At 40.5% G+C, this 16,403-nt stretch overlaps 1 protein-coding gene across 3 annotated transcripts in view; it reads right to left on the reverse strand.

Annotated features, from left to right (window-relative positions):
- Positions 1-4,764: 4,764 nt before the first annotated feature.
- TGFB2 (transforming growth factor beta 2) overlaps positions 4,765-16,403 on the reverse strand; it is an 84,179-nt gene continuing 72,540 nt past the window's right edge. For 2 of the 3 annotated variants that reach the window (XM_004271027.3, XM_004271028.4), the window contains 5 exons: positions 14,064-14,196; positions 13,830-13,940; positions 12,133-12,310; positions 10,632-10,785; positions 4,765-7,551 (listed from right to left, as the gene is read on the reverse strand). In XM_004271027.3, coding sequence (XP_004271075.1) covers positions 7,393-7,551; positions 10,632-10,785; positions 12,133-12,310; positions 13,830-13,940; positions 14,064-14,196 — 735 coding nt within the window. In that variant the 3' untranslated portion in view covers positions 4,765-7,392. The remainder of the gene's footprint in view (positions 7,552-10,631; positions 10,786-12,132; positions 12,311-13,829; positions 13,941-14,063; positions 14,197-16,403) is intronic. The other variant, XM_033430457.2, reaches the window with a different exon arrangement.

The raw sequence follows: 16,403 nt of genomic DNA on the forward strand, positions 1-16,403 counted from the left end.
CTAATTTCTTGCTTTGCTGTTTAATTATGTCTGTTCTCTTAGGCTGAATGATTTTCCTAGTTTTGATCACAGAGCACTGTCTCCCTCAGTACATTCTGTTCCTTTTACTAGGTCTCTGCCCAATTACAGGAACACACTCATCTCTTCTCCAAATAGCCATTACTCGCTGAAATAAAGAAACCAGCTACAAAGTGTTTCAGGGAAATAAAGACAAAATCATCACAACTGGGGAGGAGGGGCAGGGGACCAGAGAAATACTTTCCTTTAAAAAAAGTAATTGAAAAGCATTCTTTTTGCAACTTCAGGTGAAGTTATTCATATTTACTGACACAATTGCCTAATGTTTATGTGAACAATGTCTCCAATCTCATAGTGTGTTTCAAAAGAGGTATAAAAATAACATCGCCTCTACTGCCTCTGACTCAGAATGTTAGAAAAACCAAGGTCATTTTTCCCTTTGTTCAGCACATAAGATGTGATTTAGTAGATTATCAGTAAAGAGATGGGATATAATTTTTGCTAGAATTACAAGCTGACCATCTGATAGTAACAAAGGCCTGTGTTAGCTTAAGCCCAGAGGCCAGTTTGCAGTGGAGCTCTTAAAGCTCAAAATATCCCACCTTCTCACTTTTGCGGGCCCTCTCTAAGGCTCTGAATCTAATTTTGTATTTGTAATTTTGATTCTGTAAAACAAAAAACAAAACGTCCCTTATATAAGCTTCCGGAACACAAAGCCTGGATCCACCCTTCTAAGACCTGTTAGTAAAGAGAGCACAGCTTATTTACAGATAGAAAAGCAGAGTCTTCTCAGGACCAGTGACTTGAAAGAGCACAGTGAGTATTCCGGCTTTTTCCCCCCTTCAACACAGTAGAAAATGTTGTCACAGGTGCATAAATGAAGATGTCTATGGACTGAAAAGATTTGTATGATAGTCCAGCTACCCTAGAAATAGGTTGTACTGTCTCAGTAGTGCTTTGCTGATAAGTAACCATAAATTTTATCAAGAGCTTTGCCAGTGGAGCTTGTAGAATGTATGTAGTTTCATTGCCACATCTGTCAATCAGCTCCAACTGTTAGGATGAACCCTAAAGAATTGGCAACTTTCAACAAATCATGACCTACAAGAATAATTTCATAGAGTTTGACTCAATATTGTTCAATCATAGGTTAATTACAAAAACAAAAGCTGGTAATACAAACAAAACAAAACAAAAGCTGGAATCTAGGACTTCCTGCAGGGGGCGGGCTAAGGGAATAGTCTAGCCCGTAAACAGACCTGCTTTCAAATTCTACACCAGAGCTGTCGAACAGAAGTAGAAAGAACTTCTGGCTCCACATGTAAGGAGCTTAGGAGTCACCACTCTGTCCTAACAACTAGTAACAAGTTGAAAAGACTGAAAAAAAATCAACAAACCTTCCTGGATCCATAGAGAGGGGAGGATACAGGGCAAACCACTGTCCCCAAGGTTGAAGAGACGGATGGGAAAATAGAGGTCATCACCACTTATCAGAGCAGAGACTTACAAGCAGAAAGTGCTGTGGGTGATATGATTTACATAAAATTCAAGAATTAATATTATATATTATTTGTGAATACATACATAGTAAAAATATTAGCAATACAGATATAAAGATAAACTCCAACTTCAGGATGGTCATCTGCACATGTATTTTTGTAACTTGCTTTTTTCGCTCATCATCATATATATATATATATTTTTTTTCCGGTACGCGGGCCTCTCACTGCTGTGGCCTCTCCCGCTGCGGAGCACAGGCTCCGGACGCGCGGGCTCAGCGGCCATGGCTCACGGGCCCAGCCGCTCCGCGGCATGTGCGATCTTCCCGGACCGGGGCACGAATCCGCGTCCCCTGCATCGGCAGGCGGACTCTCAACCACTGCGCCACCAGGGAAGCCCTCAACATCATATTTCTGAGATGTATATATGTTGATACATTTAAATCTAATTGATTTTCTTTTAATTACTAGACAACATTTCATTGTATGAATGGACTATGCTTTACCCATCACATTAATGATAGACAAAAAAAAGAAAGAAGCCACTGCAGGAACTAGTGCCGGGATAGGAAAACCTGAATGGTAATTTATGAATTGCTGGAAGCTCAGTGTGAACACCTCTGAGAGTTAAAAACTCTGGGGGACCCACCCATAGCCTCCTCCCAACCCCTACATACACACACAATATTGTGAGATTCACCTTCAGGAGATCCACCAGATTCCCACAGTAAATACCAGAGAAAAGTCTAGGACTTCCTGCAGGGAATGGGGCAAAGGAATCATTTTGCAATACACCAGAGCACTCTGTTCTTATCAAGCCCTCTGGGGAAACCAGTTAACCAGAGGCTCACCTGCTGGAGTATTATCAGAGACTAACAAACTGCTGACCTTGAGGAAGGGAAATATCCAACTCTACAACATACTAGCCATCCTGCCCCAGCTAAGGAGGGAGAAGAAATCTGAGCACCTCTTGTGAATGTCACAGTCCAGAGGCCCAGGTTCACTGGAAGACTGAGACCTTATCATACACCTATAGACTGCTTCCCCTCCCACTTCACCACCATATTTCTAAGGCCTATTTGTAGCAGTTCCTTTTACCCAGTACATCATGTCCAGCTATAAGAAAAAATTACAAGGCATACCAAAAGGCAAAAAGCACAATTTGAAAGGACAGAGCAAGCATCAGAACCACACATGGCAGGGATGTCGGAATCACCAGACCTGGAATTGAAAACCACTGTGATTAATATGCTAAGGGTTCTAATAGACAAAGTAAACAGCACGCAAGAACAGATGGGCAATGTAAGCAGAGAGATGGGGAAATTCTAAGAAACAACTGAAAAAACAATTCTAGAGAAATGGAATAGGGTAGGAATACGAGCACCATATGTACTTTTAAAATTTCTAGTAATTGTATTAAAAAAGTAAAAAACAGGTGAAATAATTTCAATAATAGACTTTATTTAATCCCATATATTCAAAATAGTATTATTTAGACATGTAATCAATATAAAAAAGTAATGAGACATTAGATATTCTTTCTCTTTTGTACTAAGTCTTCAAAATATGGTTTGGATATTACACCTTGGAATGTCTCAATTCAGATTCGCCATATTTCAGTTGCTTGAAAGCCACACGTGGCAAGTAGCTAGTGTACTGAACAATGAAGTTCTCGACCTTCCTCTTATAACCTGGGTGATCTTGGACATGTAATTTAACCATTCCGAGTCTGCTCATTTCCCTGTAAAATGGAGTTCTATCAAAAAAGCCTACATCGTAGGGTGACATGTGAGGTTACGTAGGATAACAGGGAACAGTAGCTGGGGGTGCTCAGCAAACTGGGGCTCTCAGTATCATCATCTTAGAAAATGGGACCATCAACTAACCGCCTTGTCTCTGTTACGTTGAATTTCAGTCGGTGGACGGGAAGCAAAGCTTCACCTGAACATCTCCCCATGATTTTAAACAGTTTCTGCTCAGTCATGTAACCCAAAAGTTAAGAAATTGAGTGACAATATTCTCAGGAATAACTGATGGCCCGATTCATTGATGAGATTAGGGTCTGGAGGTTACACATTCAGTATGAAGAGGAAGGAGTGTGGCCCCTGGTTACAGTCTGAATAGACGTTAAAAAGCTGTTAAGACTACGATTTACTGACCATCATCTACAGGCCAAACACCAAAGTACTTTTCCCATGTCCACTTACTTAACAATAGCCAGGGCACAAACACAACCACACAAAGCAGGTAAATCTCATCTTCATTTTAAAGATAAAGAAACGGAGGGTCAGAGTGGCTGACAAATTTACCAAGTTGATACAGCTCTTACGTGACTCTTTTCATGACCCTATGATACCCTCTTCTTCTCACACTTCAAATAAAGGTGGTGAGGGCTGGGGTGATAGGCCTGGTACTGGCCCCTGGTACTGCAGAGAAGCACGAATGAATTGTTTTCAAGTGAAACACCTCCTCTGTCTATAACAGATGAGTATAAAAGATGAAACACAGAGTGTAGAAAAGGGAACCGTTTTCTGTTCTACCTAGACGTTTGAATGGATGGTTTGTTTCTAGGTGATGTTTAGAACACAGGCACAAATTCGTTCTTTCATTAGATAAAGCAGGACAGCCAGATGGAGCCACAACGACGTTTTTTATTACTTTGATTTATTGAGAGACTGGCAACTCACTTGCAAAGTCTGGTCTTGCAGGGTGAACAGCCAAAGAAGTTTGCGGGAATAGGGGTTTTCTGGTGCAGCGGTAGGGGAGAAATAAAGGAGTAGCTGCTCTCAAAGACCGACCCCAAAAAGCACGTGGCTCTTGTTATATCTGGCTGGCTCAGCAACTATCCAAGTTATGGGGCTACAGGGGATACTGTCTAGACCAGTTCTTTTGGCCCTGGGGTTGGCAGAACATAGGATTAGAAAGCCAAAGCATGGTCCAAACAACTCTCTGCATTTTTTTTCTGGTAGACAGTCAAGCTGGATGGAAACTAAATCTCCAACAATTACCAAATAGCAATAAACAAGGGAATACAAAGCCTGCACAGCGCTTTCTTCAGGCCTTGATAGATACATCCTGGCTCTGGAACTCTAAAGCATGACATCTCTGGACTGAATCTCTCTGAGGAAAAAAAAAAAAGCACGATCTTAAAGCTGGTATGACTTTTCTAGCTTGAGATCACGCTCCCTGAATCAGAAGTGTTCTCTGGTCTCCAGGATGATACCAGGACAGGAAAAACACATCGACATACAATTGAAATAATTTATTTACCACTAGAGCACCACAAAAACAGACATACATTGTGTTAAAATACAGCGTAATCAGTCATCAAAATACAAAACAGCTATTCTTATGTTCCATTTAAAAAAAAAAATCATGCCAACCATAAAATCGTATTGCTGTTTATCACAGAAAAACTGCAGGCCAGCCCCACCCACACACTAACATTTTCCCCACTCCCTCCCCTCTCATAGCAATATTTACTTATGGGAAATAAAGGCCTTATAAAACCCCCAAACTAAAAAAAAAAAAGATTCAAGAGATCTTAAAATAGAGCATTTAAAATATTATCAGTGCATTCATGAGGAAAGACAAAATAATACAAAACAAAATGTCATTCTATCTGAGAGGAAAATACCTGCAGAAATAAGTGATTTACATAGAATGGATAGAAAAGTGGAAGAGAAAAAAAAATCAACACACTCCAATCTGGGATTGGGTTACATCCAACCCAAGGGTTGTTTGGTACTGTGGCATCCTATCTCTTGCTTTTCCAGTTTTCAAACAAATCCAATTTGTCATTTTAATAATGGTCAGGAAATTCCAAAAAAGAAGTACACTACATCAAACAAACAACTTCACGCTGGATTCACACCTCATTGTGCTGCTCTTTAGGTAAAACTGCAAATATTCCATTGACTTACTATTAATTGTTATCCTAAAGCTAAATAAGAGACAACTGACAAACTGACATATCCTACAACCCCTGACATAAGGTTACCTCCTCTGCAAAAATGTGGCAAATCATGTATTTCAGCAAGGTAAATTCTAACCTCTGATTTGATAACTCTCATTCAGAGGAAAGAAAGGATTTTTTGATCATGGGAGAATTTGCCTAGTGCCTTTTCAACCTTCAAAGAACATCTATAAAAACCTTAACTTCAGTGAAATAAACTAAATGACTTATGCTGACCTGGGCTTTTTTTCTTCCTTAAAAAAAAAAAAAAATCAACTAAAATGTAAATCTTTCCATTTCTCCCTGAACACTAAAAACTCGATTAAAGAAACAGTTGTTTCCTAAGAACTGTCTGCTCTTTTGTAACAGTAGAATTCTGTGAAAATACTGATTAAACCAAGTTAGAGAAACCTTTCTTAACCCAGTCACCAAGATTCTGAGTTCCAGTCAGATCCTTAAGCCCTTGCTAAAACTAAAACATTTCACCTCAATTATCTATGTATCTATAATCCCCAATTTCCCTAAAATAGAAGATTGTTAATGTCTGAACTGATTAGTAATGATGCTTAGAAAATGAAGGAAAACTATGTCTTTTTATAAAAGAAAAAAAAAAGGACAAGTGGACTCAGGTAGCTTATGTCATAATAATGGACAATGCAAAAGCACAGGTGGAACAAATACTATCAAACATGTATTTGTAGTGCAAGTCAAAATACAGGGGCTTTACTCAAAAGTACTGGCCAGCTAAAGGAAACACACAATTCCGAACGATCATTAAAAAGCGCCCAAATTTAAGTCCAATCTAAATCAGAGTTGACATTATTACAGAACATTAAAAATATGGTAAAAATTTATACATTACACATAAAGTAGTTAATGTTTTGATTTCATCGTTTGCAAAAGAGATCTGCAGATGTGTTTCCAATTATGCTGGCTTCTATACCCATCTATTGTAGTAATATAGGTATGGTTACATACACCGAAATGAAGGAAAAGTCTAGAGCATAGCTATACAGCAATACTTTAAGGTCTGAAGTTCGACCAGTACATATCAAAACATTTCAACATTTCACTGGTTGACTAAACTGACAAAGAACCATTTACAATTAAAAAGGAAAAAAAAAAATCTTACAGACTTATTCTGACCGAAAGTTTCCTTTATTAACAGGCTTTTCAGTTTTGAACCTTACAAGAAGCTTCCTCCGGCAGTTGGTAGAGAGCATGTGTTTGCAGGGTCTTTTCTTCATGCAGACTTGCTCGGTCATATAATAGGTCACTTGCATTTTTCATCCCGTTAATATGACCTCTTTTTTTTGCTGGCTCGTTTGAGTTCAAGTTCCTTAAGCCATCCATGAGTTTCTGGCAAAGTATTTGGTCTCCACTTTATACACCTGTTTTATTTTCCAAGGGCAATGAAATGTTCATTATATAGTAACACACAATAAATAACTCACTGTTAACTCTAAGAGTAAGAATGGAAGGATGCCTATTGCATAGCAATACAGAAAAATCAAGTGAGGCATGGGATAAAAACGTAGGTACAGCAACTCCACTTAACGGGATTTTCCTGTTTTTTTTTTTTCTTTCACATAATTAACACTAACAAATTCTTCCAGTGTTTATTTTTTTTTTCTCAAGAAAAAAAGGTTTTGCTTCTTGTCTCTCTCACTTACAGAGTAGGTAACATATAGAATAAAGCCTTCAACTTTTTTTGTTTGTTTCAGATGCCAGTTTTAACAAACAGAACACAAACTTCCGAAGTGTTTGAACTAGTACCGCTTTTTCAAATTTTTTTTAAACACTGATGAAGCAAGGCTCTCTCGTGTTTTCTTGTTACAAACATTGCCTTTGTCACTATCATCATCATCATCATCATCATCATCGCTGTTTGATTATCGTCTTGTCACTTTTCCAAGAATCTTAGCTGCATTTGCAAGACTTTACGATCATATTAGAAAGCTGTTCAATCTTGGGTGTTTTGCCGATGTAGTAGAGAATGGTGAGCGGTTCTAAATCCTGGGACACGCAGCAAGGGGAAGCAGATGCTTCTGGATTTATGGTATTATATAAGCTGAGAACCTGAAAGGACACAGGAGAAGAAAGAAAACATAGGAAAATACCCCAAAAAACAGGCAATTATTTTTTAATAGAACCATCGCACATAGTTATCTTATCAGTCACAGCACTGAGTAGGCAATTTAGATTATTTGGGGCTTACACTTTCCTTTACTTATTCTCCAATTATAGTCAAATGGGTAGGCGTCCTGAGGAATCCCTGAATTCACCATTTTCCTACAGAATCCTTTTCCCATACATTGTAAACAAATACTTCTGTAAAAGTCAGATTAGACAAAATTGCTCATTCAACAGATTTTCCAGTTTTTCCAAGGAGTCTTTACTTTGATCACTCCTTTGCTGCCCATACTTCCCAGGCCCTCAGAAAGCTTGGTCCAAATACCAAACCTGGTATTTCGCCTTGTGTCTACACTTCTCGGTAACTGAAGTTGTTTCGTGAGTAGTTTCAATCTCCACCTAGATGAAGAGTTCGCTTGAGGTCAGGGACTCTACACACCTCTTTTTTTTTAACCTTATAGCCCTAGTGAGACTTCTCTGGACAAAATCAAAACAAGACTCACATGCTAGGTGAAGAAATGAATACATGGATAAACAGGAGAATAACATTTTTTATTAAAACTCTCATCAGAGCTTTAATCTACCCTTAGGTAGAGCAAAAGACATCTGTCTGCAGTGTGAAATCTTCCTAAGCTAAGTGTCTTCTCAGGCCAATTTAATGTCACCTAAATTTTCATTTAAAATAAATAAAGATCAAAGTCTTTTCATTGCTTCGTAAATACAGTCATGCTAAGAACGACCTCAGAAGTAATCTATATTCTTAATGATTCACTTTGTTACCTTTTTCTTAAAATAATAATAATAATCAACCCTCCATCTAGCTTTCCATGTGGTAAATGGTAGCGGCTAAGTTGGAGGAGTGAATAGTCAGTCTTAGAATGAAAAGAAAGTTCTATGGTTAGTGCTATACCTTTAACCCCATCCTATATCAAAGGGGTATGTGACTTCTACCAACGGAAGTATGGAGCTTCCCCAGTGATGATAAAGAGACATTTCCAAGGATGCCATTAATGTGTTAATCAAACAGCGAGTGACCTTTTCCTCGAGATTCACTGCAATGTTTTCAGCCTAAGACATAAGATCTGTTCAGCACAGCAACACTGACTACTTTATTAAGCTACCTCTGGCTTTTTGGGTAACTGTCCAAACCACATATTTGTGATCATGACAGTGATTCTTCCTCTCTCCTTGAAAAACAAGCGTGGTCTCAGCCTTCACGCACTCCCTCTGTGTATCAGGGAGGAGAATTATGTTTCTACTTGGCAACTGGGTCTCGCCCACATTACAGCTACTGTTGCCACAGCCCAGCTGAAGCAGCCTGGCCAGAGAGCTCAGACCAAGCGACAGGCATAAGCGAGCTTCCCTCACGTGGCCAAGCACGTGGTCAGCCCAGGGAGCCAAAACCTCCAGGGGTGTCAGGAAAACAGCTGAAGGAAAGGGAGCCGTATTTGTCCATTGGAAGTTTAGCATATGTAAGCGTTTATCAATAAATAGACTTCATGCTCCACCAACACAAGATTTTTTCAGCTGAATTCAAGAGGAATTTTATAACACAGATTATCGAAAATCATTGATATCCCCCAAACTCTTGAGTTCAGCTGAACGCATTATGGGACCTTTTTGGCAGGAGATTCATTTTCCTATCCTGCAGTGAAGGCAATTTTTCTAATGTTTCTTTAATAAGGAGATTTACAGAGGCATAACCCCAGTGTGTAGCCACATTTCAGGAATTAAACTCTAAGACGCAGTGAACGAAGGCCTGGTTATAAAACAAGGAGGCCTGCGTTCCAAGCTCTGGTTTGTCACCAACTGTTTGCTCCCGGGCAAGTCATCTCCTTGATCTAGGCTTCAATTTCTTTAAAAAAATGAAAGGTTTGAACAAGAGAGCCTATTATTGTTTTGTATTTTATTTTATTCTTATTTCATTTTATTCTGTATTTTTATTGAAGTATGGTTGATTGACAATGTTGTGTTAGTTTCAGGTATACAGCAAGGTGATTCAGTTATGTGTGTGTGTGTGTATATATATATATATATATATATATATATATATTCTTTTTCAGATTCTTTTCCCTTATACATTGTTACAAAATATTGAGTATAGTTCTCTGTGCTATACAGTAGGTCCTTGCTGTTTATTTATTTTATATATAGTACTACAGGATGGGACAAGGTAACTTGTGAAGTCCTTTCCATCTCTAAAAATCCTACATGTCTAGGCACCAGGAAGAAGCATTTGGACAAATACCATCATTACATAGAAAAAGTCTTTGCTAATCTGGGCTGGGAACCCATGGCATCCAATCTAGGACCTGCCTTCTGAATTAGCCTTCATTCCTCATTGAAGTAACTTAATAAAATATTCAGACTCTCATTTACTTTGGGTTATATTCGAAAAGACTGGGAGATACTGATTTTCAAATCACTGTTACATATATCATCTTTATATTCTACACATCCACTCTGGAGTTGGACATTATTATTTCAAAAATAATTTTTAATACAGACATTCCTTTTTACTGATAAGAAAACTGAGGTTCAGAGAAGTTAAATGATTTTATAACTGTCATACCCTTGTGAATCACTCTGCCAAAGCATCTACTGAAGTCCTCAATGTTCTTTCAAATATGACAGTCCCTGATGGAGGTGATAACGGATCCTTTTTTTAGCTGGAGACCTGGGTCCCTGCACATCTTAACAGCACATGACACTAAATGATATACTGATCCTACCTATTTATGCTTACAGCTGTTAGGAATATAAAACAAAGCAAAAATTAAACTGTCCTCAAGTTGCCTGTAATCTAACTGGGAAGGCCAGACATACTGTCCAAACTCATCAGTGTTACTTTCTGAGTTCACCTACAGCTTACATTTTTTTCTCATCATTCAAAACGGTGTCTCCAGCACCCATTTACGTGTGATGACAAAAGGGCACCAGGCTATTTAGAATTCATGTGGAAATACTATCAGCAGGTACATATTAGCAGCCCAAGAATAGAAGAGACAAGCGAGGCCCGTACTTACCCTACTGTGCTGAGTGTCTGAGCTCCACAGATACGGGCACGCTCCAGCACAGAAGTTGGCATTGTACCCTTTAGGCTCATGTATCCATTTCCACCCAAGATCCCTCTTGAAATCAATGTAAAGTGGGCGTAGGCAACAATTATCCTGCACATTTCTGATAAAAGAAAGAGCAATGGAGATTTTGAAGCTGATTTCACCCCAATCCCCCCGCCCCTCATCCCAAACCAGGAAAATGACTCGTTCATTTATTCAACAAATATGTGTGAGCAAATACCACGGCCAGGTTTTAATGGTTGAACTGCAATCTCAAGAGACTGTCATGATGAGGTGTGATGGTGATTCGCAGGACTCCCTTGTGAGTTCTATGCCCTGACCCGCTTATCTGTGACTTCAAAAATCAAACCCTTCCCTTAAATGATGAGATATAAGCAAAGACGTGGCAGACGAGACCAAGCCCGTTCCAACCTACAGTGCACAGTTTGGCCATCCATCCTCTATTGCCTTTTCAAATGCAAAATGGATGAAGTACAATAGGTATTTACATAGAACAATCTAAGGCATTTTCCTTTGAGAAGAAATCTTTATTTCATTTCCTGTTCCTGGATCTAGGAATGAACCAGAGATAAGAAACACAGAGTCTTGCTTAGAGCAACCACTGGCTCTGGCAACCAAAAATCACCCTTTTTCTTGTGAACTCACACACTTTGAGCACTTTATCAGTGAGGACCCCTCACCACCCCACAGCTCCTACCACGCTTACTAAGAAACCACAGAAAAGGGGAACTCCCTGGTGGTCCAGTGGTTAGGACTCCACGCTCCCAATGCAGGGGGCACGAGTTCAATCCCTGGTCAGGAAACTAAGATCCCCGCAAGCCACTAAGGCCCCCACAAGCTGCACCAGTGGCACGGCCAAAAGAAAAAAGAAAAAAATACAGAAAAACATTCACACTTTCCCACCATGAATTCATGTGGAAATGGGAGATAAATTTATGTTACCCTCCCTTCTCATATTCTCTAGTAAAAGACACGACAAACAGCATCCTTCTTCTGTCTCTCTCATCACTGTTACGGTGAAGAAGGTTTGACCATGGGTACCTTGCAGGGAGAGTGAAGGCTTCTACAGGTGGTGAGTCTCCCCAGTCAGGGACCCGCCATCCTGCACCTCAAATAAACCTAACTTTGCTCTGGGGAACAGACAGCTCCTTTTCTCCTCCAGCCTCAAAGGGCTTCGGAGGGATTTGGGGAAAAAGTTCAGGGGGCTAGTTTTCTCCCTTCACAGTAGATTCATTGTTAAAGAACTGATGAATACAGCATAGAAATAACTGTTTCAACCTCCGGAAAGGATGATGTTACGAAATACGATGGCTCTAACTTTTCTAGTCCTGGTTTTATGCAATGAGTTGCAGTTCCAGTCCATTTTTAGTAAAAAAAAAAGGGGGCAAAAGCAGTACAAACGTTAAACAAACACAGTTACTTTTTGTTTTCCTTTTATTTCCTTTACCTAAAGCAATAGGCCGCATCCAAAGCACGCTTCTTCCGCCGGTTGGACTGTTGTGACTCAAGTCTGTAGGAGGGTAACAACATTAGCAGGAGATGTGGGGTCTTCCCACTGTTTTTTTTCCTAGTGGACTTTATTGTTTTCTGATCACCACTGGTATATGTGGAGGTGCCGTCAATACCTTGAAAAAATGCATTCGGGTAATAGACATTTAGCTTCACCTTCATCAGATAGAATCAGCCATATCTTTTCTATTGTCACAAAGAGCAGTGATGACCACACAGCAGCAGCAGCTGGCTCACTCCCCACGGCAGTGGATAGGACTAGTGCAGGTGACAAGGAACACGGCTAAATGGGGCTCTTGTCAGAAGGCAGTTCAGTGTCCAAGGCAGGGCCTGTTGGTTGTGAAAGTCACTACAGAAGAAGTCTTTGACCACTAGTCCAAGGGCAATCTCGACTGTTTATTTTAGTCAGTCCTCAGTGTAGGCTGTGCTCAACGCCTCAACGACTGATGACACGGCCATAGGACGTGTCACCCGCTGGTCCCCTCTCTTCCTAGGACTGCTCAAGTCAAAAGATTTCCCTGATGAACCTAAACTGAGACTTACACTACATTGCAGTGAATGAGGTTCAAGTGAAACAGAAGTCACCCACCCTTACCTAATGCTACTTTGGGAAGCTGTGAAGAAACGGTTTTTTCATTGATTTTGTGATATCCTCAACACCTTCCTGATTCCATCTGAGATGGAGAAACTCGAGCTCCCCAAAGCACACTCAGGAGACTGCCAGCTTAAGCATTTAATCTCCATACTCCAGAGAATCGTGACTAGGTTACAGACTGAAATAATCTCTAGACCGCTGGGAGTATTTTTCTATGAGCAAGGTCCACTGGAGCCTTCTGCCAATGGATGGACGTCCCAGGTGGGGTGAGTTAGGACAGGGCCATCAGCTCCCTCACCTGGTGGTGTGGAGCCAGTGCTGAACCCGCAATAGGTCCAGACTCCCCCCTCACCTCTCGTCCTCCAACGACTTGTTATCTAACGTAAGACATGACTTGAACCCTTGGCATCTCCTCATTCTCTTTGACTTTCGGCTAAAGTAAGCTTACTAAAAGGTAAGCAAGACTAGGGGGCGACTAAAACCTTGTTATGTGTTTATAAACTATTATGAAAGTCTGATAAGGAAGCCACTTGGAATATTGGGCACCAGCTAGAAAAGGGGGTGTGTTCTGGTACAGGTCAGGTTAGTTACAGAGGCTGTGGTGGGAGAGGACATCCTCTGTGAGATAACAGTGGTGGCTTCCCCACGACGTTGGGTTTGGGGGGATAATCAATGGATGTCCTTGAATGCATGTGATCTTCTTCTATACTATTAGCATAGATGGAATGTTGGTTTGCTCAAGTGAAGAATAAAGGGCTGAACAGGCTATTTAAGAGTCTGGAAGGTTGGTAAGTCTGTCAGTTAGTACTGCCAAGTCATCACGGGGCATCGAGCAGTGTAAACTGGGCAGGAATCCCTTTCTTCTAGTCCTTTCTGCCTTCATATATCTTTCCCCAACCATAGCTTTGCCCAAACAAATGAAACTCCCCGGGGCCTCACCCAGCAATCTCATTTTCACATGCAAACCGACCTCATCCTCCCAGGAGATTATCAACAGAGGCCCTTCCCTCCCCCACCTCATACTCCCCAGTTTCAGTTACCTGCAAATCGCGCTTCTAGTTCTTCACTTTTGTTGGGGATGATGTAATTATTCGATGGTACAAAGGTGCAGCAGGGACAGTGTAAACTTATTTTAAATCCCAGATTCCTGTCTGGAAAACATTAAGTCAAGGAGGTCATTTGTCTGTGCATGTAATACCCCTCAATCTGCAATCGACTTGCAATAACTTAGGATCACTGAACATCGAAGGAGGAGAACAGAGGGCGGTGGTCACCTTTATGGTGGAGCCATTCGTGAACAGCATCAGTGACATCGAAGGAGAGCCATTCGCCTTCTGCTCTGGTTTTCACGACTTTGCTGTCGATGTAGCGCTGGGTTGGAGATGTTAAATCTTTGGATTTGAGAATCTAGAGGAGGAAAGGGCAAGTGAGAAAAGCTCAGCTGGCATAGTGACAGCATGACTAAACCCAAACCATTAACAGTATTCCAGTTCATTATCTAAATTTAGTCCCACCCCAGTCTATCCATGTATTGTCATCTCACTAGCATGTCCACATGCATAAAAACATAACACCAGGCCATTTGCCATGAAAAACAGAGCTACTAAATCAGCTGTGTGTTATGATAAAGGTGACAGGAACCATAAAGCCAAGTGTCTCAAAGAAAGTGACAGTAATTATTTTCCTCTGCTGACATAAGCTTTGCAAGATTTCAGCCATAAATTCGACGCTATTAAGTTAATGGTTTTGTTGCCCTGCTTCCCTGCTTATTTCATTTGGGGAGCTGGGATGTGGGGACGGGCTGGAGGCTGGGTCCAGGTCAGAGGATCCAGGCTCACCCTCAGAAGGCTCTGAATTATAAATCTTCTTCTAATAGAGAGAGAAAGGTCCTACCCTTGGTTCCTAGATCCACCGCCATTAAAATACGTGGCACGCCTCAGCTTTTGAGGTGGGTCTCGAGCTGGGATTTTTACCCTCCCTGTGACTTGTTATGATTTATAAAGATATTCCATATCCCGCAGACGAAGAACAAATTTGGGCAGGAGCCGTCTGGCACAGTGTGGAGGGAGAGTTTGAAAGGAAATCAGCCTGAACGCTGAGAATTTAGAAGGATGCATTTATTTCAAATAAGTTAAGAGTAACTGCAGTATGTTCTTAGGTTTCTATAGGAAGTGAACATTTTAGGTTGGGGTTTTTTTTTTTTTTAATTCTGTCTGTCTTTAAACGATACTGTTTTATGAACCCGTCAAACCACGACCTTAAGTCTCCAAGAACTATATTAAATCCCTACCCAAACCTGTATCCTGCCTTTCCTCAGTACTTACGGGCTCAAGCCCTGTTGTTTTATACTTCCTTTCCTGAGATTGAGTCTAACCGTTCTGTGGTCATTTCATATATACACGTTTGGTCTCCCCAACAAGTTCATAAACCCTCCCAGGGCAAGGATCATGTCTTCAATTTGATATCATTTCAAAGCACAGCACTCAATTTAATCAACGTCTATTAAATGACTACCTGCATATCTAGAAGACTGATTTATTCTCCTTTAAACCTTGTAAAAAAAAAAAAAGCATAATCTTCCTGCTGATTTTACAACGCACTTTCCTTCCATGTGTGCACATCATTTGTTTCAAGTAGTTTGACAACAAACGCTTCTGGAACATCTGGCATTATAGTGGACTTTTTTTTTCTGGATTGAGTAAGTATAGAAAAGGGGAAAAAAATCATACAATTGGACTTCGGGTGCCTTCATGAATTTTAAACCAACCCTACCCTACAAACCTGCCCCTAAGGTCCAGCAAAGCCCACGAGGGAAGAGAATCTAGAGGCAATCATGATGCTACCATAGGCAAGAGATGCCCTTTGTGAATCAATGACTTAAGGGTTGGGCACATGAGCTCTGAGCTTGGAGCACACTATTGCATTTAATTTAGTCCTGAAAACATTCTTGTCAGGTAGATGAAGGAAAGTGAGACTCAGAGAGGTTAAGTAACTTGCCCAAAGCTTCACAGTGAATGAGTGATTTAAAGCAACCCCAGGTCATTTTTCCTCCTTCAATGCTGGATTTCTGAAGACCAAAAGAGTTGTGGGAGTCAGAGCTGGATTACGGTCCACCCCCCCGCTTCCCAGATGCCAGAGAACACTCAAAGACAGAGGCAAACATTTCTAATAAGCTTATAGTAAATGTTGGTACAAGATGAAAATATCCCACGTGGAACACAAACACAGTTAACGCTGATAAAAACCTATAATTTTCCAGATATAACCCAACAGCAGTCAATCCTCTGGAAATGAAACCTTGCCTTGAAAACACTCCTAGTTGGGCAAATAAGACACCCCTTTATCCAATTCAGAATAAACAGTAAAATTCACCTAACACAGGATAACAATGGTGAAACAATAGTTGAGAAGTTGTTTCAGGTATTTCCATCTGCCTCGTTGACTAGAGACTAGTAACATTCCCCAAACTCACTTTTCTGTCTTTAAATTTCTTCCGCTACCTGACTTTCTAGAATGATGCATTATTTCGTAATGCTTTGTGTATTTATTTGCTTTGTTCCTAATTAGCATGGTGTATATCTTTTTTGTGTGTGTGGTACGCGGGCCTCTCACTG

Source organism: Orcinus orca, chromosome 1 (genome assembly GCF_937001465.1).
Source record: "Orcinus orca chromosome 1, mOrcOrc1.1, whole genome shotgun sequence".
In the NCBI taxonomy this organism is placed as follows: domain Eukaryota; kingdom Metazoa; phylum Chordata; class Mammalia; order Artiodactyla; family Delphinidae; genus Orcinus; species Orcinus orca.